We start from the raw sequence: 25,130 nt of genomic DNA on the forward strand, positions 1-25,130 counted from the left end.
GAACATTCCCAGGGAGTTCCCACACTGGCCTGGGGTTTCCTTCCCTCTAGGCCTCCAGTGGTTGTTCAAGGCTCCCATTCCCTTAACCTAACATTCCCTGCATGTTGATGATATTCTAAGGATCAGAATGATCCACTCATCTTACCTCATCTGGAATCTTGGGCCAGAGGCACTGCAGCCTTGCAGAGTCTTCTAGAACTGGTCTGACAATGTTTTGTTTTCGTGCTGCTTACTATAAATATGAAATTATTAATGAAAAGATATTTAATAGGTGAGGAAAACACACAGATTCTATCACAGAAATATACAGTTTATTTATCCTTGTTCTCTTTTAGGCCTTGTCCATATGGATAAATACTTTACCACAAATAAAGTATCAGTGCACAGACTTTTTGGTACCTGGCTTTTTAAACTTACATTATAAGCATTTTCGAGTTTTACTGTTATCATTTTTAATGACCAAATTGGACCAGCAAATCAAGTGAGTGAAAAATGTTTTCCCAACCTATATTCATTAGCAACAACTCCCCCAGCAGTTTTCTTTTTTACTCCTGTGCAGGGCGGTCTCCTTGGTTGTCCTTTGCTTTTGAGATCATCACTCAGTGCTGCTTTCATATTCGGTTCAGGCCCGTTTGTGTTACGTGGCAGGGTCAGGCTGAAGAGGCGACATCTTCGCCTGGCTCAGCTGGACGGCTGTGAGGCAGGCTGTTTCTTCTTGCATCTTACCCTACTGTGTGTCTTCTGATGCCCGATGAGGTGTGAGCTCTGGGTGAAAGCCTTTCCGCATTTGTTGCACGTGTAGGGGCGCTCCCCAGTGTGTGTCCTCTGGTGCCTGATGAGATGGGAGCTCTGGCGGAAGGCTTTACCACAGTCCTGACACTGGTAGGGCTTGGCTCCGGTGTGAGTCCGCAGGTGCTGGGAGATGGCCGAGCGGTCATTGAAGGTCCGCCCGCACTCTGGACATTCAAACGGCCTCTCTCCAGTGTGTATTCTCTGATGCTGTGTGAGGGAGGAGCTCTGAACAAATGCCTTCCCGCAGTCTTGACACACATACGGCTTCTCTCCTGTGTGGATTTTTTTATGTACAGAGAAATATCTTGGGTTCCGGAACGTTTTGCCACATTCGCTGCAACGGCAGACTTGGCTCCCTTTGTGGATTCTTGTGAATGTGATCTGCTGAGCGCTCCGGCTGAAGGCTCTCCCACAACCACTGTTTTCTCTGGCTTTTTCCCCTTTGCGGTCCTTCTGATGAATTTTTACACCTGGACTACGTGTCACCTTCTTAACCCGTGAGCCACGCTTACGCAAGCGTTTTCTAGGGAGAGTTTTCTGGAGTGAAATATGGCTTGTGCCAAGGCCAGTGTTCACCCGCAACGAGGAGCTTTTCTGAGGGAGAGTTTCTTCCCGAATTGGCCCTACCCGCTTCAGTGCTGCGTCTAAGACTTCCTGGGCCTCACCCTGTGAGACATCTCTTGACATAGGGGACCAGGTGTCATCCCTTGAGAATTCTTCCAGTTTCAGGTCATGGGCTGGTTCTTTCTCAGGAGTGTCAGACTTCGGAGTTAACTCTTTACTTTCCAGTGTAGTCTCCCACCCTAAAAGAACCCAAAAGGTATAGATACGGTAGAGAGAAAGTGCTAAATGGGCTAGGAGTTATGACATAGCTAAGTATTCAAAAGCTGCTTTTCCCCACCAAGAACAGTCCTACAGCCTGGGGGAACTCTGAAGAGCATGAAGGAGCAAAGGGAGGAACATGAGCTCGGCGGCTGGGGCCGGGGCCGGGGCTGGAACTGGGAACACTCTCCTGGCTCTCTGACTCTTCTTATGCCTTCAAGGTAGGCAGCAAGTCAGTCCTTCACTGGATCTGAGGCTGCTGCTGCCCACACAGTGTCCACCCCTCCAGGTCCACAGGGCCAGCTGAAGGCACAGATGGTGCACGGAACTCTCCGGGGCATACCCAGTTCTCACACTAGGTCCAGAGAAGGCAAGAGCCCCAGCCCAGGGCTTCTGGTGCTCCCAGTCCTGGAAGGCTGGAGTGGCCAGCACAGGCAGAACCTTACCCAAAGAGACCAGGTGTCCAAAGGTTTCCAACATCACATCATGGTACTCAGTCCTCTGTGTCGGGTCCAGCAGCCCCCACTCTTCCTTGCTGAAGTCCACAGCCACATCCAGGAAGGTCACTGGTTCCTGCAATGCCACATTCTGTGTCTGCTAAGCGGTAGGGTCATTGACAGGGACAGAAGGAAGGATGACTGGTGCCTCCCAACAGTCTGCTGAGTAGAGGGCACCCCTGTTTGCACAGAAATGCTGACTTGGGCCATAAGAGGCCCAGTAAGTCCCTTCTCACAAAATTCTCACAAAATCAGAGTGTGGGGCCCAGGCTGGAGGCAGAGTCCCTGCTTCGCTAAGAGCTACAGGTGCTATAAGCAAACTGCTTCCACTCTACCCACCCCTGGGTGCAGCTCACCATTTCCCAGCAACTCCCTACAGAAGGCTGCCCCTGAGACAAGCCCCCTGACTAGCCATACCCCCCACCCCCGACATGTGGAAGAACTGCCTTTGTGGACTAGGGCTGCTTGAGGGTGGGTAACCAGAGGCTACACTGAGGTCAGTCCTTCTGGGGAGCTGGTAAGAACTCCAGCAGGAAGAGGCCTCCCCATGGCACTGGGCCTATATGTGGGATGTCTTCTGCTCATGAGGGGCAGAGTCTGCTTGAGAAGGAATGGGAGAAAGCAGAACCATTAGATCAGGACTAGACAGACATACCCCTCTCTCAACACCAGGAAGCCCCTGGATACAGCCTTGCCTGAAGCCTACTCAAGACCACTCGTTATGTGAGAGCCAATAAGTTTACCTTACGCTTGAGCCAGCTGTGAGCCACCTGCATCAGAAAGAGTGCTGACCAATGTCACACACACACCATCATTCAGTCGTACTCTCTGAGCCTCAGTAGTTAGCAAGACAGGGACAATGCTGTTTCACCTATGTCCTGGCTCTGGGATATTTTTGAAGCAAATCCAAAACAATTTTTTCTGTCATAAACACCTAAATATGCATTTCTGAAGGACAAGAGCTCTCTTGTTCTCACCGAGATCCAGACATGGTCCACAAGCCCCTACCTGGAGCTCCTAAGTGTCTATAAATACTTGGCCCTTCCCTCTTGCCTCCAAATTTTTTGACTTCTAGTCACTGTGCCCTTTCTTGGTCTCCATGGTCGCAGCAAGGCAGTCCAGCCCTTCACAATCAGAAACTCTGAAAGGCCTGAATGGTGGGAGATGAGAGGTGGAAGGGGAGGTCATCTCACAGGGGATGTTCTGACCAGAGAAGGAAGGGGTGGCACTCCTCACTCACCTCAGGTGGTTCAATTGCTGGCCACGTAGTTACTTGCTCCTCCTCCTCTTCCTCAGGAGCCGTGGTCTGGAGAGAGCAGGTGGCGTCCTGGCCGGGTAATGCTGGGAGGAGACATCAGCACAGGTGATCAGCCAGGTGTGGTGCTACTTCCAGGACAGGACAGTGACAGCCATTTCTCTTTCTGGGACCCATGGGGCCAGCACACGTTGTGTATCTTGTTGCTGCTGCTGTCAGGGACATCTGTGCCCACGTTCTCCTCACCAGCTCAGGTCCCCATGCTGGCTCCTCTTCACAGCCCGTGCCCAAATCCCCACATCTGGATCGTTCAGGATGCATCACCCCATATGACTATAGAGCACTGGTGTCCCCACTGCTGAGACCCCTGATCTCACTCCTTCCCTCACCAGACACTGTTCTGGACCCAGTCCCAACTCCAAGGCAGCTGCCTCTTCTCTCCATTAGCCTCGGCAGCTGGCCTCACACCTGTCCTCAGAACAAAGACCCCATTTCTGGCCTCTGACTCCCAAGACTAGATTTATTCTCATAACACATACCCATCTTGATGAGAATTCTATCAAGTTTCCTCTACCTTAGAAAACAGCTCTAACTGGCCTTACGGCCCCCTTTCAACCACAGCTCCTTCATGCCTGACTCTTCATCTGTCCCCAGCTGGTCCATGGGCTTCTATAATGACCTCACCCCCCCATCAAGGGGAACACTTAAGTGACACAAGCTGGCACACCAGGCTGTTGCTTCCTTCTGGCCAAAGTGATTGGATCGTGGATGAATACAGGGCCCACAGCTAGACAATCAGAGCCAAAGAGGCTTTTGTTAACACTTAGGAAAGAGAAATTCTGTGTGGGGAGGTCCCACATGGAGATAGCTTGCCTGTGAGTGAAACTGACAGAGGCCAGGAGAAGTATGACAGAGGAGAGATGAGTCCTGAGGACACTACAGGAGGCCCTGGGTCCAGCCATGCCTGAAGCTAGCAGATCACCCTGGGACTTTTTCAGTAAATTCTCCTCCCTTGGCAATCACAATTGAGAGTCCCAACTAACTTGCTGATCACAAATGCAGGATTTTTAGAATTATCTGTAAGCCCTCTCTGCCCCGTCCTCTATGATATAAACTGACTTCATCCCAAGGTGTGAAACCTATGACAGACTCGCTTTCATCTCGTGAGCTCTACAACTATCTCCTCGGCATCTCTATCAGTTTCCTGTTGCTGCTATAACAAATGGCCACAGCAGTGGCTAAAAATAGTATGAATTTGCTTTCTTGTGATTATATATATCAGAAGTCTGACACCAGCCTCATTGGGCTAAAATCAAGGTGTTGGCAGGGCTACCTTCCTTTTGGAAGCTCTGTGGGAAAATGTATTCCTCACCTTTCCAGTTTCTGGAGGCCACCTAAAATACTTGGCTTCTGGCCCTTTCTCGTGTCACCTCACTTCAGGGGTCATATGTCTTCTCCACCCTTAATTCATGACTACTTCTCTGTAGGTACCCTTGTGATTGCATTTGAGTCCACCTAAGTAATCCAGGATAATCTCCCCGTCTCAAGACCCTCGGTTTAATCAATGGCATCTGAAAAATCACTCTCAGTGTGTGAGGTTATATATTCAGCGTCCGTGTTCCATGGAACTCAGCCGGACAGAAATCAAGTTTCATGGCATCTCACCCCCAAATGCACCCTACACATGTACTCCCATCTCCTCTCCCCACCATTGTCACTCCTGCCCTAGGCACCACACCACATGAAGGGCACAGTGATAGCTCTGGGTGGCCAATCTGCTTCTCATTTTGACCTTCTTCTCTGTCCACCATCCAGAGCAAGCTGCTACCTGGTTGGTCTTTAAAATGCAGTCACACCATGCCACATGTCTCTACGGAGGGTTCATGCATTGGTTCCCACTGCTTTAGAGTGACATTTCTCATTGCTTTAGGACAACATAAAAAATCTCTTCAAGGGGCCTGCCAGCCCTGCCCCTGCTCCCTTCTACTAAAGACCTACCCAATTTCTAATTTTGGATTATACTGTTACTGCTCCTATTTTGGCCCTTCACAGGTGATGCTCCCTGCCTGGCACATCCTGCCCACTTCTTTTTTTCTTTTTCTTTTTTTTTCTTAAAGATTTATTTATTTTGGGGGCGCCTGGGTGGCTCAGTGGGTTAAAGCCTCTGCCTTCGGCTCAGGTCATGATCCCAGGGTCCTGGGATCGAGCCCCACAAAGGGCTCTCTGCTCAGTAGGGAGCCTGCTTCCTCCTCGCTCTGCCTGCTTCTCTGCCTACTTGTGATCTCTGTCAAACAAATAAATAAAATCTTAAAAAAAAAAAGATTTACTTATTTGGGAGAGAGAGATAATTGGGGGAGGGATAAAGGGGAGCTTGAGAGGGAAAGAAGCAGACTCCCTGCTGAGCATGGAGCCTGCCCTGGGGCTCAATCTCTCGACCTTAGCTGAAATCAACAGTCAGCCAGTTAACCAACTGAGCCACCCAGGTGCCCCTTCCTGCCAACTTCTGAGTTCCACTCCACACCAGATGTTGGCTACAGCAGTTTGCCTCCTGGAGCTCCGCAGGCACCCTTGAGTTCTTCTCAACCCTGTATTTGTCACATGCATATTTGTCAAATTCCCATCAGTCCTGCTGGACCTAAGGCTTACTGAACTCATGAGTCTGAGTCCTGTCTGTCTTGGTCACCACTTTATCCATAGCCCCCACTGAGCGCATGACATCAGAAGGCACTCTGGGAGGGCGTCTGGCTGGCTCAGTTGGTAGAGCATGTCACTCTTGATCTGGGGGCTGTAAGTTCAAACCTCACATGGGGTGCAAAAATTACCTAAGAAAATAAAATCTTAAAAAAAAAGTGCATTCTGGGAGTATACCTATGTGATTAAAATAATATTTTCTATTAGCTTGTAGTACAGAAAAGATCCCAAAAGGATGAAAATGAAGGCTTTAACTGTAAGCTTCTCTCAGAAGCCTCGGGACGGCTGGTTAGAGTGTAGTCCCAGAGCCTACCCAAAGGCTTCAGTAGCTGTGAGGTGCAGCCTGAGACTCTCCATTTCCACAGAGAGGTCCAGGGATAAGGCCATTCTCAGATTCTATGACCTAGAGACTATGGTAGGTACTTCAGCCAGGAAGCATCTAAAACTCTGACTCACAAACATGTTCGGGAAGCAGATGCCCTTGGCTTAAATGGAAACAGCATGACCTTTCCCCAAGCTCTCCCAGGGAGCCTGAGTTCCTCCTCTCCCCATCCTCCAGTATGCCCCCACAGGAGTGTCTCTCTCTACCCCTCCATTGCACTTACTTTCCTCCTCAGACATCCAGGTTACATCCTCCACCAGGGACACTGCCTCCTGGCAGTCCTCTGGGTGCTGCGACTCCACCCACATCCGGAGCTTCCTGGGCAGTGAGCCCAGGAACTGCTCCAGCACCAGCAGCTCCAGCATCTGCTCCTTGGAGTGCGCCTCGGGCTGCAGCCACTGGCGGCACAGCTCACGCAGCCGGGCCAGGGCCTCTCGGGGCCCCGCCACCTCCTCAAAGCAAAAGCCCCGGAACCTCTGGCGCGCGGCCTCAGGGTCAGCTGGCTGCTTGCCTAGCTGTTGAGTGGGCTCCCCGAGCACATCTGAGCTCAGGCCCTCATCTTCGGCATAGAGGGCCCGGATCTGGGCGTTTCGGGGACGAGCTACCTCTTGGTTCAGTGTGAGGACTTCAACGACTTCAATCTTCATCAGGGGATTCCCAGCAGGAAGAGGATCCAACTGAGGGTTCAGTGGAGCTGTAGGATACTCTGTGAGTCAAAAAAGCACAGCCAGACAGATGGCCAACAAGCACATCAACATTATCTGCCACCAGAAAAATGTAAATCCAAACCACTGTGAGATACTACCTCACACTCACAAGGAAGGCTATTATCAGAGATGAATTGTAACAACTGTTGGTGACGATTTGGAGAAATCGCTATTGGTGGGAACACAGAATGCTGCACCATTTTGCAAAACAGCCTGTGAGCTCCTCAAAAAGTTAAACAGACTTATGTTATGACCCAGGAATTCTCCTAGATATACCTTCCAGAGAAATGAAAAGAGGTCAATACCAACACTTGCAGAGGAATGTTCACAGCAGCACTATTCATAAGAGCCGAAACCAGAAACAACTCAAAATATCCACCAAATGAAGAATGGATAAACCAAATTTGGTATACCCACACAATGGAATATTATTTTGCAGTAAAAAGGAATAAAGTACTGACACAGGCTACAGTACGGCTGAAACCTGACAACATTATGCTGAGTGCAAGAAGTCAAACACCAAAGGCTACCTATGGTATGACTGCATTTACATGAAATGTCCAGAAGAAACCAACACAGACACAAAATAGATTAGTGGTTCCCAGGAAATAGGGAATTGAGGCAGTTGGGGAGTGTTGGCTAATAAAAATGATTTTTTTGGAGGATGAGGAAAAGGTTTTGAAATTAGATTGCAGTGATGGCTACACAACCCTGTGAATATAACGAAAATCACTGAACATACACTATCAAAAGGTGAACTTCATGGTATATAAATTATATTCCAATACAGAGTGGGGGGAAAAACGAAGAGGCAAGAAAGATTAAGAGACCTGTGATGCTGTATAAGTCTGCAGCCATGCACAGGGAACAGAATCTGATCCTGCCTCCATGGGGGCCAAGATAACTGGGAAAGTCAGCGGCTCTGTGTCTTGGCACAGAGTTCACAAGAGCATCTGCTGAACACTGAACAGAACTCCAACATGGCCCTATGATGCTAAGGAGAAAACACGAGCCAATAGGAAATAAGAAAGCTCTCTACGACTCCCAGAAAGAAATGCTAATTGACTAAAGGACTTAAAAGCTTTAAGAAAAAAAGTTTATAGAAAAAATTTAACCACGGATTATAGTTTACTTTCATTAGATTTATGATTCTATAAACACAGAAATGGCAGGGCTGATGTCTAGAAAAAAAAGTACTCTCTCACCCTTGCTGTTTTCAATACACATGATTAGCACAACTCTACCTGGAACAATGTGGATTCAAAGCCTTAGCAACAAATGCCCGGGGGAAGGCTGGGGGACTTTCATCAGATAAATCTACTGGTGGTCCAGGAGCTTTCTGAAGACAAACACAGATGTAAAGACAACAAGAGGAGCGCCTGGGTGGCTCAGCGGGTTAAGCCTCTGCCTTCCGCTCAGGTCATGATCCCAGAGTCCTTGGATTGAGCCCTATATCGGGCTCTCTGCACAGCGGGGAGCCTGCTTCCTGCCTCTCCGCCTACTTGTGATCTCTGTCAAATAAATAAAATCTTGAAGAAAAAAAAAAAAAAAAGACACGAAGAAAATGAGTATTCAGAGCGAGACCACTTAAGACCGTAAAACTCTTGACACTGGAACCCGTGTCAACAAGCCCAGACCACCAGGGCCTGTGTCACGACTGCCAGTGTCTCCTCATGCCCATCCAAGTCAGTAACCTCCAGGGAAAACCTTCCTTTCTCGCTGTAACTCTCCCCAGTCCCTGCCTCCTTCGCAGCGGGCTCCCAAAAGGCAGCCTCTGCCCACCCTCACCTGGGGGGTCCTTCTTGCACAACACATCGCTGAACAAGGGCACACGACGGAGCAGAACTGGAAAACAGGCGGTGTTAAAACAGGGCTCAAGAAAGTGTGGATTCACGTGCAAGCGTTATTTTAGTGTGACTCTTCCAGCGCAGAAAAGCTGCTGCCACGGGAAGGAAAAAAAAAAAAAAAAAGCAGGAAGCTACTGGTATGGCGTCACCGCAGCTGTGTTATTGAAAAAGAAAAAGAGAAAGAACCACCGACTCGTTAAAGACGCGAACAGCGGCGGCCTGCCCAAGCGCCGCCAGTTCCCCGTCCACTGCTAGCACCTGCACCTGCAGATCAAATCCGCCATCAAGCAGCTTTTCAAGCAGCGCTGGGCGGCTGGGCTTCCCCATTGGCGTGAAAGACGCTCCGGCGGAGGCCGCAGCCACAAGCACACGTTTCCGCTCGCTTTCGGGAGACTGAAGCAGCCTCCCTCCCGTTCCCCGCGGTAAACGCGGTAACTCCAAGTCAGCACAGCCACGCCCCATCCCCGGTCCGGAAGACCGCAGGCCGCAACTTCCGGCCCAGCCCAGAAGTGCGTCACTCGCCCGACAAGGGCGCACTACAGCTCCCAGGGGCCTCTGCGACATAGACCTCCGGTGCCGCCATGTTGAGGTTCTGGGCCCGGCCCTTCCCCGGCGGCGGCTCCTTGGGGCTGCGGTCTCTTCCGCTCTGGTCCCTCCCATGACCTCCTACGACCCCCCGTGACGGCGGGCGCGCCCTGGGGCGGCGCGGGCGCAGCTGGAACTTCCACACCCTCCTTGCTGGTTTGCGCGTTTTTTCCCCTTGGGGCAAATGTGGTAGAGCGCGGTCGCTTCCCCTTAAGGCAGCGACGCACCCGGACTCCTAGTCCATCTTCGTGCCCCCGATTCGAAATCCTTCCCGTTCCCGTAGGGCTTCCCATCCCCCAACTCCTCCAAATTCCTGATTACAAGTCTTGGTTCGCCTGTGGGTTCCTCGTTTACCGGTTTCACAAACCTGTTGCTGAAGACTGCTGGCGCGCTATCCAAGAAGTGAGTCAGCGCGGGGTCAAGAGTCGTTCGCGATGGGTGGGGCCGCGCCCGCCGCCCGGGACGGGCCTTGGGCGCTTGAGGTTGCAAAACCCGTCCTGGTCCGCGCTTTTAATCTTGGCAACAGCCACAGCCACATCCTTTCCTAGGCTTATATCCCTTTTCCGACCCCTTCCCCTAAACTTTTGTATTAATTTTACCGGGGGGCTTTCCTTTCCAACTCGTTTACACCTGCGTTGTGGCTGGCGTTTAATTACCTTCCTGTGCTCAGGACTTCTGTTGGCTCACTACCCCAGCCCCAATTCCTGATTTGAAGGCAGAGTTCACGTATTCCCTCCCTTTCAGTTAGAGCTCTTTCAGAGCCTGAAATTTCCCTAGAGTAACTCAGAAAGCCAAGGACGGCAAGTTTCCGAATTCCCAGCAGCCCTGGACCTTCAAAGTGCCCCTGATAGAGATATTGGGGCGCGAGGGGAGGTAGCGCTCCCTAGTGGCTCCTTGCTGGGCCACGGGTACCATTTTGAGCAATAATCGTGCATTAAACTTGAGCAAAACCAAAACAAAACTTCATTCTTCACAATGCTTCCCAGCCTTCTAACTTCTAAAACTTGGTTTTACTCCTTGGTTAATCACAGGCATTATTTAGTACTTTGTCTCTTAAAATTAACTGTAGGTTTTTATTTCACTTCATGCCCCGTATTTATCTAATCCTGATCATGTATTTTGTTCCTCCTCTTATCCTTGGAGGAACCAGGGCAATTTCTCCAGATATTGAACTTAATGCTCATTCAAAAATGTTTAACTCTTACCGTTTTAAGTTTTAGAGCCTGTAGGTTTGTACGTTGGGAACTGTGCTGATCCTTGTGGTGCTGAGAGCTCAGTGCATCTGCAGCCTGGCTCTCCCGGCTGTAGCCGCGCTTCAGGACAGCACATTTTGCAGGGTAATCGTAGAGCACCGACTGGGTGCTACGCAGTGAATGAGACGGGCCTCAAGCCTAGAGGCTGGTTGGGTATGCATCATTCTAGGCACTGTAGTCCTCTGAATCTCATCCTTTAGACGTCCCTCAACCACTGTCTGTGCCAGGAAGTATTCGTCCCACTTCACAAAGTGAAACCTCTTAAGTTTACCAGCCGGCAGAGCTAGAATTGGATCCTCAACTCACTGGGGCATACTGGGAATCACTGACCCGCTTGTCTGCCTGGGGCTACACAAAACAGTCTATCGACTTCAACTCCAAGAACTGGTTTCCAGTCCCCCAGCTAAATGATCTGGGCTGTGGATTTGAGTAATTTAGTCCCCTCATTTGCAACTATCTATTAAGTGAGTTGTTTACAAATTCCCAAGCCTTTAGGCAAGGTGTTTAATCCTTTTTAATTTATTAGAGACACAAGTGATTAGGTATAGTATGTAGGAAAGGCTGATGGGAGCTGCTGTTTTCTTCGTCCTTACTTTTCTTCTCCCATGTTGTCTCTGCTGCTTCCCTTCCGTGGTAAGCCAGCTCTCCCTCAGTGCTCAAGAGTTCATGAATAATCTGGTATCCTAAGGCTACCAGTCCACAAATCTAAGTTACTAATAGTGACTTTTCACACTCTTGCTGGGGGTCAGGGTCAGGAAGAGTGCTTCTCTCAGCGCCCCTCATCTCTGTGCGCTCCCCTGCTCCTTTTCCTCCTTGTCCAGAATGCCCCCTGCTCGTCATCCTTTCTCCTCCTTTCCCCATCATTCACTCTTCAGCTCTGCTGGGCACCCAATGCCATCACCTAAGTTTGTCTACCCCACTGGACTGCTGAGGATGTCAACCGGGTCTTGTGCCTTCAAAACCCTAAAGCCAGGCCCAGAGGACCTGCCTAAGGTGTTGATGATCTTCTTTACATCAAAGTCTTTGAGTAACAATAATTACTGTTACATGAAGGTCTCCAAGACCTGGGCTTTACATACCATAATCCCGTAAGCAATAACTTCCGTCCTTCATACAAGGGGAAATCCATGCTGGGAGAGCCTAGGAGCCCTGCCCAGGCCACAACTGGGAACATAGCAGCTGGGATCCAAACCCTTTATTTTATGTCCTTTACAGCAAAAGGTGCTTCTCACAACGTGCCAAAGTATGCCTTGTCTATAGGTATTTGTACTCCCCTTATCCCTGCCTCGTAGTCTTTCTGACATCTTCACTTGGCACCTCTTCCAGTTTTGTTTTTTTTTTAAGATTTTATTTATTTATTTGACAGAGAGAAATCACAAGTAGATGGAGAGGCAGGCAGAGAGAGAGGGAAGCAGGCTCCCCGCTGAGCAGAGAGCCCGATGCGGGACTCAATCCCAGGACCCCGAGACCATGATCTGAGCCCAAGGCAGCAGCCCAACCCACTGAGCCACCCAGGCGCCCCCCTCTTCCAGTTTTTAACTCAAGTATCACCTCCTTAGAACTATCTTCCTGCTCAGTTCTGAAGTAGTTCTGCCTACCCATGCCATTTCCCTCCAGCATATTCCACTGTTTCATTTTTCTTCAGGGCACTGACTGCCAGTTTGAAGTATCTGCTTCATTATCACTCACTCTCTACCTTCTCTACAGCACTGCCCAATGCAGCTCTTTAAGAAATGTTCTTGATAGGGGTGCCTGGGTGGCTCAGTGCATTAAGCCTCTGCCTTCAGCTCAGGTTGTGATCTCAGGGTCCTGGAATCTAGCCCCGCATCGGGCTCTCTGCTCAGCAGGGGGCCTGCTTCCTCCTCTCTCTCTGCCTGCCTCTCTGCCTACTTGTGATCTGTCAAATAAATAAAATCTTAAAAAAAAAATAAAAAAGCCCCTGTCTTTGGCTCAGGTCATGATCCCCGGGTCCTGGGATCGAGCCCCTCATCGGGCTCTCTGCTTCCTCCTCTCTCTCTGCCTGCCTCTCTGCCTCTTGTGATCTCTGCCTGTCAAATAAATAAATAAAATCTTAAAAAAAAAAAAAAAAGAATATTAAGTCTGTGTTGGTGTTTGGGATCGTTTCAAGATGCAGAATCAGAAAATAGACTGGGTGCCTGGGTGTTTCAGTCATTAAGCGTCTGCCTTCGGTTCAAGTCATGATCCCCAGGTCCTGGGATGGAGCCCCGCATAGGGCTCTCTGCTCAGCAGGGAGGCTGCTTCCCATCCTCTCTCTCTCTCTCTGCCTACTTATGATCTCTGTCAAATAAATAAAATCTTAAAAAAAAAAAAATGTTCTTGATACACTATCCAGCACAGTAGTCTTTAGCAGCAGGTGACCAGTGACCATCTGAAAGATGGCCAGTGTGACTAAGGAACTGAACTGCTCAAGTCCACTGTATTCTGTTCACATGTAATCAGCCACATGCTAGCCCCTCCTCTGGAATGCAGACCCAAGGAGACAGGGGCCTTACTACCCTGTGCAACACTTAAGGCATTTTGACAGGCGCTCAAGCAGTATTTATTGACGCAACACAGCTTCAAAGAGTGATTTGAGTGTTTTAGCTGTCTGATTTTCCCATATTTTTATCAAAATACAGGAAATCTCACTAGCATTTTAATTGGATCCCACCTGTAAATTATTACGAGATGATTGCTGTTGCTACAAAGTTCCCTTCTACTTTAGAGCCTGAGCAGGATAGGAATGCAGGCCATCAGGTAAGATGACACCTGGTTTACATTCCTGCTTCTTCCCAGACCAGCCAGGACAGAGACTTGCATTTCTGCTTCCACTGGTAGGATGGCTCCATCAACACTTCTCTAGAGGCTGCTGGCTGGAATGATGGTAGGATTTAAGAAAGGGACTTCATACACTTCTAGCCTTTGTTAAGTCCTCAAAAAGAAGTCACTGCATTCTACCTCTGAAACTAAGGATTAAAAAAAAGTCATTGCTTCCACTTATTCTATATCCCACTTACAATTTTTTCAAATAGAAATGCCTTAATACTTTATTCCTTATCAGTTCCAAATCATTTCTTAAATAATTTATTCCTAGATCCCATTTCAAAAACCTATTAAAATCTTTTAAGTTGGCTACTCCTGGTATAAGCCAAGGCTATTAGTCTATTATTTTATAATTTATCACACTGATTAACTCTTTAAAAACTATTTCAGAGGATTCGTTTTTTTCCAAGTCGTCGCTGAATTACAAATATTTCCTTTTTAATATTTTTCTTACTCTATGCTTTAGTGATAACAGTGCTAAGTATACTTTGTGGAATCGGTCAACATTCCAACCTGTTCTGTCACTGAGCTGCTCATGTTCATGGAAATTGTCTTTTAACAAGAGGTAGGGAAATACTCACTGCCCAAGTCAGTAACAGGCAGCTGGCCACTTTGTTCTAATAAAGTTAACTTTGGTATTTTTCCTGTGACCAATTTTGACAACCTTACACTTTTCCAGATATCTCTGCATTTTATTGTTTGTTCATCCATACCCTCAACGATTACTGGGCACCTATACCTATACCGTGTCAGTAATACAGCAGGAAGGAAACAGCAATTTTCGATTTATCAGCATGGTTATGGGCAACATTTCTTAAAATGCAACGTTACCCTCTCAACCAGTTTCTTCTCAGGAAGCCATCACAGCCTACCAGCTTCTATATTCAGTGATAACCAAGTGACACAATTGTTTTTGTGTATTTTCTTAAAAACATTGATATCACGTGCATCTATGTACTTTATACATCTTAAACTATATATTTAAGAAACACATAGATCTTGGAGACTTTCACATCAGTACACAGACCTGGCTCACTTTGTTACAGCTGTACAAAGTATTACACTGAAAACTATACATATTGCTGAATGTGTGTACTGCTGTTTCCCTGCAGGTTTTTATTTTATTTTTTTCCCCTGCAGGTTTTTAAATTGCCTTTTATTTATCCTCTATTTTATCAGTTGGTTTTTGCATTTTACCCTCCCAGAAAATTAGCTTGGGTTCCTTTTTTTTCTTCTCCATTTCTGATTCACGTATTTGAACCATATTTATCTTTCCTCCTTCCTTTGGACTTCTGGAGTCAAATGCTTCATAGTTCATTTTTTTTTTCCTTCTTCTTCTTCTTTTTCTTTTTTTTTTTTAAAGCAATCTCTATACCCATTGTGGAGCTTGAACTCAAGACCCCTGAGATTGAGTCACATGTTCCTCCTTCTGAGCCAGCCAGGTGCCCCTATTGTCCTTCTTATCAATTAAAAGGCATTTTCGGGCCTTAAAATTATCCCAGGAATTACATCTGGACTCCAGGCAAAGCAGTTTCCAGATAAAAGGATCAAGATTACATGGGTCCAAAAGAGCAAATACATGGAAGGTGACAGAGAATGTTTTCTTGAGTAACAGTTGCACAGTATATGACCACACTCTGCCAGGCTGAATTCTTGCCAAAAATGTTCTGATAGTCCCTCAAGATTCTAAACTCTTGGCCCACTCCCTAGGATGTGAGCCTGTCAGAGTTCTTAACGGTATTATGTACTTCAAGATTTCCCTATATCATTACCCACCCTCCTGTCTCACAGCCTGGCATTGTCTTCAAAATCTCCGAGTTGGGGGCGCCTGGGTGGCTCAGTGGGTTAAAGCCTCTGCCTTCGGCTCAGTTCATGATCCCAGGGTCCTGGGATCAAGTCTCTGCTCAGCAGGGAGCCTGCTTCCTCCTCTCTGCCTACCTGTGATCTCTGTCGAATAAATAAATAAAAGTCTTTAAAAAAAAAATCTCCGATTTGAAGACATCCTCTTGTTCCATTCCTTCTCCCAAGTTTCCTGAGCTAGAGACTGTCACTGTCTTAGCAACTGGGAACATACATGGGAAACTAAAAGACTCCCCTCATGTTGTTTAATATTTGTTCTAGACGTTCAGGTCAGATAACAGAACAAGATGGGAAAGACAAGATCTGTTTTGTTGTATCTGTATACTTACGTGACCAAAGTTTTATTTAGACTTTGCCTTCTGCATGCTTATCTGATATAAAAATAGAATGAGATATTTCATTTTTATTCTTTTTTTTTTTTAATTTTATTTATTTATTTATTTGACAGAGATCACAGTAGACAGAGAGGCAGGCAGGCAGATAGAGAGGGAAGCAGGCTCCCTGCCAAGCAGGGAGCCTGATGCGGGACTCGTTTCCAGGACCCTGAGATCATGACCTGAGCCGAAGGCAGCGGCTTAACCCACTGAGCCACCCAGGTGCCCCTCATTTTTATTCTTTAATGTGGTTTTCTCCAGTATACGTTTTTTGTTTTGTTGTTGCTACTCTGTCAAATACAGTGGGAACTATGGTTTATGATTTGCCTGCACAGATTACATTGAGGGTCTGCTTTCATATGAGTCCTCTGATGCTGAGTACAATGAGGACTCCTACTGAAGGACTTCTTGCCAGTGGGTTCAGTGCCTCTGAAGCCTTCCTAACACTGCTTATTGCATTCTCAGGTGTTTTCCAGTATGACTGCTATGATGTTGAGTAAGAGAGCTGTGCACGAAATCTTACCACAGCAGTCACATTCCCTTGGCTTTGGAGTTCTCAGAGGTAATTATTTGGCATGAGAACTTTACCACATTTGATACAACTGGGTTTTTGTGTTTTTATTTTTTCCAGTGTGAACTTTCTCAAGTCAGACCAAAGTGAACTAGGCCGGAAGCCTTTCCCGCTATGATAATATTCCTGGGCTTTCTTCCCTGAATTCTCACATCAAAAAACTCATGAATTTCCTCCATTCAAGGTCTTTGCACATTAGTCTCCCATGTGAGCCTTTCCTTAGGCTGACATGAAAACAGCCTTTCTCACACTAAACACATTTATGTATTCTTATTCTTAAATGAATTATCCTTTGTGTAAAACAACTGATTTCCTACACCCACTACACATTTGCTTTATAGTTTGAGTCCTCTCAGGCTACACAAAGGGTGAAAAGATAGAAAAGGATTCCTTCTCATCCTCCCCCAAAAATAATCTCCTTGTAGAAATTATTTTTTTTTTGCTAAAGCTCACAATAATTATGAGTGTTGCTACATTCATATTTGTAGGGTTCATCTCTCCTGCTTCATTCCTTGACAGGTCCAAAGAATTAAATGTCCTGCAAGCTGTAATCCGAAGGTTGTAAAACCTGAAGGTCATGATTCAGAGTGTCTTTACTCCATTGCTTTCCTAAAGATCTACTTTCCGACAGATTAAATCCAGGTTATATCATTTTCCAGCCAAAACACACATGTGGCAATACTTTCTTGAAAGGATAGAGTGATGGCTAAACACCTGAGTGCCATCAAAGAGTGGTCCACATTCCTTATATTCACAACATCTTCCCCAATCAGTGCCTTCTTAAAGATGAATGTCATGTAGGGGCGCATGGGTGGCTCAGTGGGTTAAAGCTTCTGCCTTCAGCTTGGGTCATGATCCTAGGGTTCTGGGATCGAGCCCCATATTGGGCTCTCTGCTCGGCGGGGGAGCCTACTTCCCCCCCCCGCCTACCTGTGATCTCTGTCAAATAAATAAATAAAATCTTAAAAAAAAAAAAAAAAAAAAAAAAAAGAATGCCATGTCTTAAGCACTTATTACTCAGTGTCCCTTCTACTTCAGCCAGTGTCTGTGCTGACATTTTTGCTGTCATGGAGAGCTGCAGAGCCACACAAAATGAGTTGTATCAGAAAGGCTGAGCTTTCCACTTAAACCCCGTTCCCTGCATTGGAAGAGGTACCACTACACCAGTGATGGCAGAGACCACTGCTGGAGATGATGGTCTCATCTTAGAGTAAATAAAGCATGCCATTCGAAACACCTATGATTCCCAAGATTTTATGCCTCGCCACGACTCCTTCTGAAGTCCAGAGAAGGGCATTCCACTGGCTTCGCAAACCTCTACTTGGAGGTCTCCAAGTCCCTTCTCATTCACACTTCATTAACAGAAGCAGCCAGGACATAGGACAGTTCCACAAACTTGAATCTAGGTGAACGCTGTAGGGGAGTTCTTTGTACCATTCATGTAAGTCTCTTTAAAATTACTTCAACAAAGAAAAGACTAAACCAAAGCTTTATTTCTACCCTTCAGAAGTTTATGCCTTTACCAGATTTCCTCATGTCACTGACTAAAACCAAATATTCAGGAAGAATAATTTTTCTCCTTTTTAAGTTAGATGATGATACATACAAAGAGTGTATATGGTAAATGCATACATTACAAATAGTCGTAGGAAATCCCTGAAGCTTTCACCTCTGAAGGATTCTTGGCAGCTTCCTTTCCTTTGGCCACTACTCACCTGGCTCCAGTGAATCCACTTATGAACCGGGAGAAGGCCATGCAGGCTTCTCCCCAGCCCCTCTGCTATTCTCAGGCCAGGAGTCATCACCTCTTCCCTAGATGCTACCTACCACAGCTCCCCGGCCTGCTTTCATCTGTGCCCTGCTATAGTTCCTTCTTCATAACCACCTGAAGCGTGCTTGAAAAGCCACATCACACACCTGCCTGTTAACAATCAAAACTCTACTCACAGTGGAACCCCTGTGTGCATTGCCAAACCTAGCTTGTTTGTCAGTGTACCTCAGCTACCTCCTCCCAGCCCATTCAGTGGCTGTTTCCTGAGTGTGCCAAGCTTACGCCATTCTCATGGTCACCCCAGATACGGTCTCTGTACCTGGAAGCTCTCTTTACCACCACTCACATGTCTGCAGACTTCTTCTTCTTTGGGAACTGGCTTAAAATTTCACTCCTGCAGTGCCCCCACAACCACTTCCTCTAGCGTAATTCCCAATGACCCCCACATCACATTCTTTTTCTTCTCAGTCCTTCCACTACTTATCTGTTCAGAGTTGTATCTGGGGAACTTGTTTGTAGAGGCCATAATCCATCAGACTACAAAGTCCAGCATGGCAAGGCTTATGTTATCTCTGGTTCCCTACCAAAGTGGTTAGTGTACTATGTAAGACCCAAGAGAACTTCCACAAGTATTTGTGAGGTGTAACCAGGACAGGCAGTGGAGGGAAAACAACAAGCAAAGGACTCTGTGACAAAGCAGAAAACACCTATTACCTCAGGCACAGTCTGTAATAAAGTGTCCTGGTAAGCCTCCCTGCACATAGTCTCTTGCTCTGGGATATCACCTCAGAATCTCCTGTCACCTTTTAAGCCAGTCCTCCCAAGATGTGCCCCAAATCCCTCAGGCAGCGAGGTTAGACGAACTACTAGATCATCCAGAAATGCAAAGCTGGAAGGTTTGCCAACACAGGACTTGAGCTCCAGGGAGGATGAGACACAGACCTGCCACAACCAGTGCCACCACCGAGGAAGGGGCTGTGGAAGGCCAGAGCAAGGGGAACAACTAGGAAAGACACCTCAGTGGGTGGATACAAAGTGCCTGTGTTGCTGGGAACCTTCCACGTGAGGTATAGTCTAGTGACCTGTGCTAATGGCTGGAATTCATACGGAATGAAAGGAATGACTCTGATTATGGAAAAGAAAAAAACACTAATGCTCAGCCATCAAACTGGGTCCAGGAACGGAAGGGCAGAAAGTCACAACAGTCTGTGTTGTAGCAAGTGGAAAATCATCACCAAAGATGGGGATCAGGTGCAGATTTCATAGGTGAATACAGCTAGAAGCAGGTAGTTCCAATATCACTTGCATTAGAACACACAGAACAAAGGGAAGGGAAAGCATCCCAAGTTTTCTTTATAAAGTCAGCACATCCCAATATAAAAGCTGACTAAGAAAAACCACAACAGGGCGCCTGGGTGGCTCAGTGGGTTAAGCCGCTGCCTTCGGCTCAGGTCATGATCTCAGGGTCCTGGGATCGAGTCCCGCATCGGGCTCTGCTCAGCAGGGAGCCTGTTCCCTCTCTCTCTCTCTCTCTGCCTGCCTCTCCATCTACTTGTGATTTCTCTCTGTCAAATAAATAAAATAAAATCTTAAAAAAAAAAAAAAAAAGGGGGGGCACCTGGGTGGCTCAGTGGGTTAAAAGCCTCTGCCTTCGGCTCAGGTCATGATCCCAGGGTCCTGGGATCGAGCCCCGCATCGGGCTGTCCGCTCCGCGGATAGCCTGCTTCCTCCTCTCTCTCTTTCTACCTGCCTCTCTGCCTACTTGTGATCTCTGTCTGTCAAATAAATAAATAAAATCTTTTAAAAAAAAAAAAAAAAAAAAGAATTTAAAAGAAAAACCACAAGAAAGAAATCCAGCCACTTCCCCCACCTAATTTATGAATACTGATGTGTCAGTGGATGCCAGCATCATGTTACAACAAAGATACTTCTATTTTTATTAGGTCACTGTGTTAACTGTTCAAAAGAGATAATCACTATGATTACCTTGGAAGGCTGTGAGGGAAAACTGGGGCTACTGCTATAATTTATCAGAAAGGACTAAATGACGATTTCTTTACCCAGATATAACTGATTTAAATTAAAGCAGAGTCTAGCACATGCTCATCAAAGGTGAGAAACTTTCTTTTTTTTTTTTTTTAGAGAATTTTTTTTTTTTTTTTTTTTTTAAGATTTTATTTATTTATTTGACAGAGAGAGATCACAGGTAGGTAGAGAGACTGGCAGAGAGAGAGAGAGAGCGGGAAGCAGGCTCCCTGCTGAGCAGAAAGCCCCATGTGGGACTCGATCCCAGGACCCTGAGATCATGACCTGAGCCGAAGGCAGCAGCTTAACCCACTGAGCCACCCAGGCGCCCCAAAGGTGAGAAACTTTCTTATTTAGGTCAGACATTCACTCTTCACCCTCTCAGCTTCAGTGTTTTAGAAGTACCAGCTGTGATGAATGTCATTATGTAATTGGGCAAAAGAAGTAAAACAAACAAACAAAAAAAACCCCACTAATACAGTCGCCTCTTTCTTTATACTTGCTGATAAAATGACTGATCTGAGAAAATCAGTAAGAAACTAGTAAGACAACTAGTAATAGAAGTTAGCAGCATGCCAGGCTCATCTGGTCAACTAAGTGATATTGCAAAGACTAATATGAGCAGATCGACCGCAACCACAAAGAAAGCCCAACAGCACTCAGAAGGCTTGACATAGCACAGTGAGGAGAGCAGATCTCTTTATATACTTGTGTCAAATCTTTTTTTTTTTAAGATTTTTCATTTATTTATTTGAGAGAGAGAGAGAAATCATGAGAGAGGAGACGGTTAGAGGGAGAAGCAGACTCCCCACAGAGCTGGGAGCCCCATGCAGGACTCGATCCCAGGACTCTGGGATCATGACCCAAGCCAAAGGCAGTCGTTTAACCAAATGAGACACTCAGGCGCCCTATTTGTGTCAAATCTTGACTAGACAGACCAATTCTGCCTCAAGGAATTCTAAATCCAATCATTCTAACAGGATTTTCTCAAAGAATCCCTGACAAGCTGATGCTAAGTGTTCATATGGTAAACCATGCGGTTGAGAACAACAAAGAATTTTTTTTTTAAATGAGAGGAGCTCCCATTTATCCAAATTTGTTATAAAACTACCAACCATACAGCAAAAAAGTTGTTTACTCAGACCGAGATGAAGGACACAGAAGGGACCAAGACGGAGGCCTGCACCCCATGAGGACTGTGGGAAGTTACGTCTATGATAAAGAAAGTGTTTCTGGTAAGTGGAAGAATCTGGTCAGAAAATGTGCTGACAGAACTTACGTTCCATGCCTTATACATAAAGAAACTCCATGTAAGTGCAGCCATAAACAAAAACCAATACTGAAACATAAGAAAGTATTTATAAAATCTTCCTTTCTGTGTTATGAATAGGAATAAAAACAGATTTGAAAGGAAAAATACCTGAATCATAAAACTTCTTTATGGCGACTAAATTTAAATTTAAAGGTAGTGATAAATGTTTGTCTGGGATATTTGTATTACTAAGACCCATAATCAAGAATTCCCAACAAAATATTGCACCCAAAAAACCCAAAAATCAACAGGAAAAAAAAAGGGGGAATAAGGTATATAACTCACAAAAGAAAAAATATAAATGGTCTGTAAACTTGTAAAAATACTTCATGACGGATGGGGCGCCTGGGTGGCTCAGTGGGTTAAGCCTCTGTCTTTGGGTCCTGGAATCAAGCCCCACATCGGGCTCTCTGCTTGGTGGGGAGCCTGCTTCCCCCTCTCTCTCTGCCTGCCTCTCTGCCTGCTTGTGATCTCTGTCAAATAAATAAATAAATAAATCTTAAAACAAAAACAACTTCATGAGGGAAATGTGAACTAAACTCAACATACTATCAACTCTGAAAACCTTAAGAAGATCACTCTAAATTTCTGGCAATGAACAGGAAAATCTCTCACGTAACTGAGAAGCTCCATGTATTTTAAAGGATTTTAGACAGCAATCTGTTGCTACCAGATTTTTAGCTTCTATTTGGTTGGTTCTGAAGTTCTATCTCACAAATCCTACCTACAAAAAAAACCACACACACAAAAAAGCTTGAAAGTGCAAAAAGATGTATGCGACGAAGTTTTCTGCCAACAACTTGAAAGATTTTATCAAGAGGAAAAAATCAAATGTGGATCACACAGTATGTTAAAATGATTAAAACAGGCCTGTTTGTATACAGTATAACACCCCCAAGTCATAAACATACCTGCAAAGATCTATAAAGAAAAAGTCTGGAAAGACACACCAGTTACTGGTGATTACATGAAAGAACAGTAGAACAGATGGAGCCCCAGGGCCAAGCTGCCACTGGCAACAAGTTCATGTTCAACCAAGTCGGACACCCCTGACCCTTGAGACCAGAGGACAACAGTTTGATTCAGCTTGTCTGCAGCTACTCCTCATACAACCCCATCTGGGTTTTCTCCTGTCCATCTCCTTTTCTCAGACACTAGTCCCTGACTAACCCGTCAGCCCATTCCCTACCAGGACTCTGTGAGCCCGGTTCTCACCTGAAAAGGTGTCTTGAGGAATTCCTCTCTCCACCGACCAGAGCGCTTCCTCCTCCTCTAACTGAGATACCACATCTGGCTTGGAAAGCTGATGTTCTGCCCAAGGGAAAAGAGACAGGGCTTGGGGGTCTGTGTTCAGGAGAAAATGCGTTTGTGCTGCGGCATATGCTGTCCCTGAATTCTTCCCTCCAAGGGCATGACTTCGGGTCTACCGTGGTGATGATAACCCAATCCATTCCCTTTTTTAGCTACGTGCCTTCCTGGACTCCCTTGCCACTAAAAGAAGCAATGGGACCCAGTTCTGGCTGGCAAGATACAAAGAAAATATGTCAGCTGGGGACCTTAAGGCTTTTTTCTCCCTTGCTAAATATGGAAGTGGAAAAAGAGAACTAGTCAGGGCTGCCCCCTCCACTTCTTTCCGCCCTGAATATGAACATGATGCTGGGTGCCACAGCCATGCAGTCACTAACCTAAGAGTGGAAAAGTTCACACCACAAAGAAATGGAAGCAATCAGTCTCCAGTGATACTCCTGAACTGCTGGAACACTTGACCCCACATCCTATGGAATTTCTGTTACATAAATGAGCATCTACTACAGTCAGCTACATCCCTGACAGACCTACCTCCCTAGTGTTCAAAACCTCTGAGGGACAGACTAGGTGGCTTCAGAAGTCATATGTGAAGTTGCCCTTTCCCTGCAAGTACAAATTAAAGCCTCCCTCAGGCCCCAGGGCCATGACAACTGCACGCTCCTCCCTGCAACCTGAGCCCAAGCAGACACACACTTCAGAGGCACCACATTCGTGCTGCAAAGCGCATATCTTTATTGACACGGAGACCATCCTTACCCACTGAGACCAGGTTCCTGTAGTTCTCCAGCATCACCTCCCTGTACAGGGACTTCTGTTCGAGGTCCAGCAGTCCCCATTCCTCTGAAGTAAAACCGAGGGTCACATCTTCAAAGGCCACTGGTTCCTAAAACCCACAGGTTTCTGTTCAGCCACGGTGTGTCGTCACCTACACTGACATGAGGGGGAAGGCTGACCCAGCACGTGAGGGCACAGTCTACAAGGTGACCTGCAAGCATTCCAGGTGGCTCAAGTGTTCCTGCAATTGTATGAAACTGAGCAAAGGCAAACTTGACCCTGTTCAGGTCACAGCAAGGAGGACAGCATGAGAGTTCAGAGAGGGCTCTTCTTTCTCTGGACCTCTCCATTTTTCATTAACTCGGGGATACTGCAATTAGCGTCTATACCCCCTAGCAGGGAATCCTGAGAACGGAATCATCACACCCAAGCCTTCAGCCCCCACCCACTGCCTGTGCTGCTTCTATACTTCCTTCACGGGTCAAGGATCCATCCTGTTTTCCCTTAATCCCCTCCAGCTTAGACGCCAAAGTACTACTGAAATAAAAATGTTGAGTCTAATCCCTGTTTAAACCTACTCGTGCCTACCCACAATAGAAAGGATGAATCAGAATCCCCCAGACCCCAGCCTGTACTCTAACCTTTTTCTGGGAAAGCTAAGCAACCTTCGGTTCATCCGTTCAGCAGCTTCTCACTCCCGGCCAGTCTCTCAACCCTCCCCAAGATGCTCTGCGGCCTGACATTACTTCAGGGAAGGTGGCATCCCACTACCATCCGGCCGCCCCCACACCCAGATCCAGGGGTAGACTCAGAAACTCTACTCACACGGAGCCAGGCCGTCGGAAGCCCGGAGGCCATACCTTCCTTCTCGACGTATCTCGTGGGAGTGGGCAGTTCTGAGAAGGTCGAATTTGGGAAGTAGAAGGGGTGTGAGGGTTACGCAGAGGGGTGGCCCCTCCTTTGCCCAGTAGCAGTCCTATCAACGTGAAATGATAACCCCAACCTAGAAAAAGGCCCTGAAAGGGTCCTCTCCACCTACTCCCGACACCTAGAGGACCCGTTTCCCCTAGTCGAGAGGAGACCCTCCTCATATCTTCCCACCCAAAAGGGAGTTACTCCTTTCCCAATCCGCACACCGCTCGGAGCGGGTCGGGCCGCCCTGACCCCACGCCTGCCGAGTTTGCTTTCCTCAGGGCCCCGAGTCCCCAACCACACCGCCCCTTCCGGCCCCGCGGCGGGAAGACGGCAGGCAAGGCCGGCCTCCGGCTGCTGAACTTGGCTGGTAATGGACTGAGGCTGCACACCCCGAAGAGTGGCTCTGGGACCGTTCCGCACAGCCCCGACGGGAGATTTCGCGCCACACTCACCCATCGCGCGGCGCGCAATGGCTACCGTCCGCCTGCGGCGAAATGCGTCAGCGCGTCAGCCTGGACTACAACTCCCAGCCACCCCTGCGGCGTGCCCGCCCGACCTAGCCCAAG

At 47.1% G+C, this 25,130-nt stretch overlaps 1 protein-coding gene and 1 long non-coding RNA gene across 11 annotated transcripts; one reads left to right on the forward strand and one right to left on the reverse strand.

The window, feature by feature from the left end:
* Nucleotides 1-294: 294 nt before the first annotated feature.
* On the reverse strand, nt 295-25,104 carry ZNF274 (zinc finger protein 274). Of its 10 annotated transcripts, none has more exons than XM_082709525.1 (8): nt 25,017-25,104; nt 24,475-24,545; nt 23,632-23,758; nt 22,783-22,878; nt 6,663-7,145; nt 3,352-3,452; nt 2,061-2,187; nt 295-1,595 (listed from the first exon to the last, which is right to left on the reverse strand). In XM_082709525.1, exons 1-8 carry the CDS (start codon nt 25,018-25,020, stop codon nt 682-684), a joined length of 1,923 nt encoding a protein of 640 aa, XP_082565651.1. In that variant the 5' UTR covers nt 25,021-25,104; the 3' UTR covers nt 295-681. The 10 variants fall into 10 exon arrangements, with proteins under 10 accessions (XP_082565651.1, XP_082565653.1, XP_082565654.1 ...); XM_082709527.1 differs by having other exon boundaries at nt 24,475-24,625; nt 25,017-25,098; XM_082709528.1 differs by having other exon boundaries at nt 23,632-23,800; nt 24,475-24,625; nt 25,017-25,098.
* LOC309852673 lies at nt 5,449-8,698 on the forward strand. Its single transcript, XR_014305338.1, has 2 exons — nt 5,449-7,740; nt 7,816-8,698. It is a non-coding gene; the product is annotated as an uncharacterized lncRNA (long non-coding RNA).
* Nucleotides 25,105-25,130: the final 26 nt, after the last annotated feature.

The sequence above is a fragment of the Mustela nivalis genome (genome assembly GCF_964662115.1).
Source record: "Mustela nivalis genome assembly, chromosome: 18".
Taxonomy (NCBI): Eukaryota; Metazoa; Chordata; class Mammalia; order Carnivora; family Mustelidae; genus Mustela; species Mustela nivalis.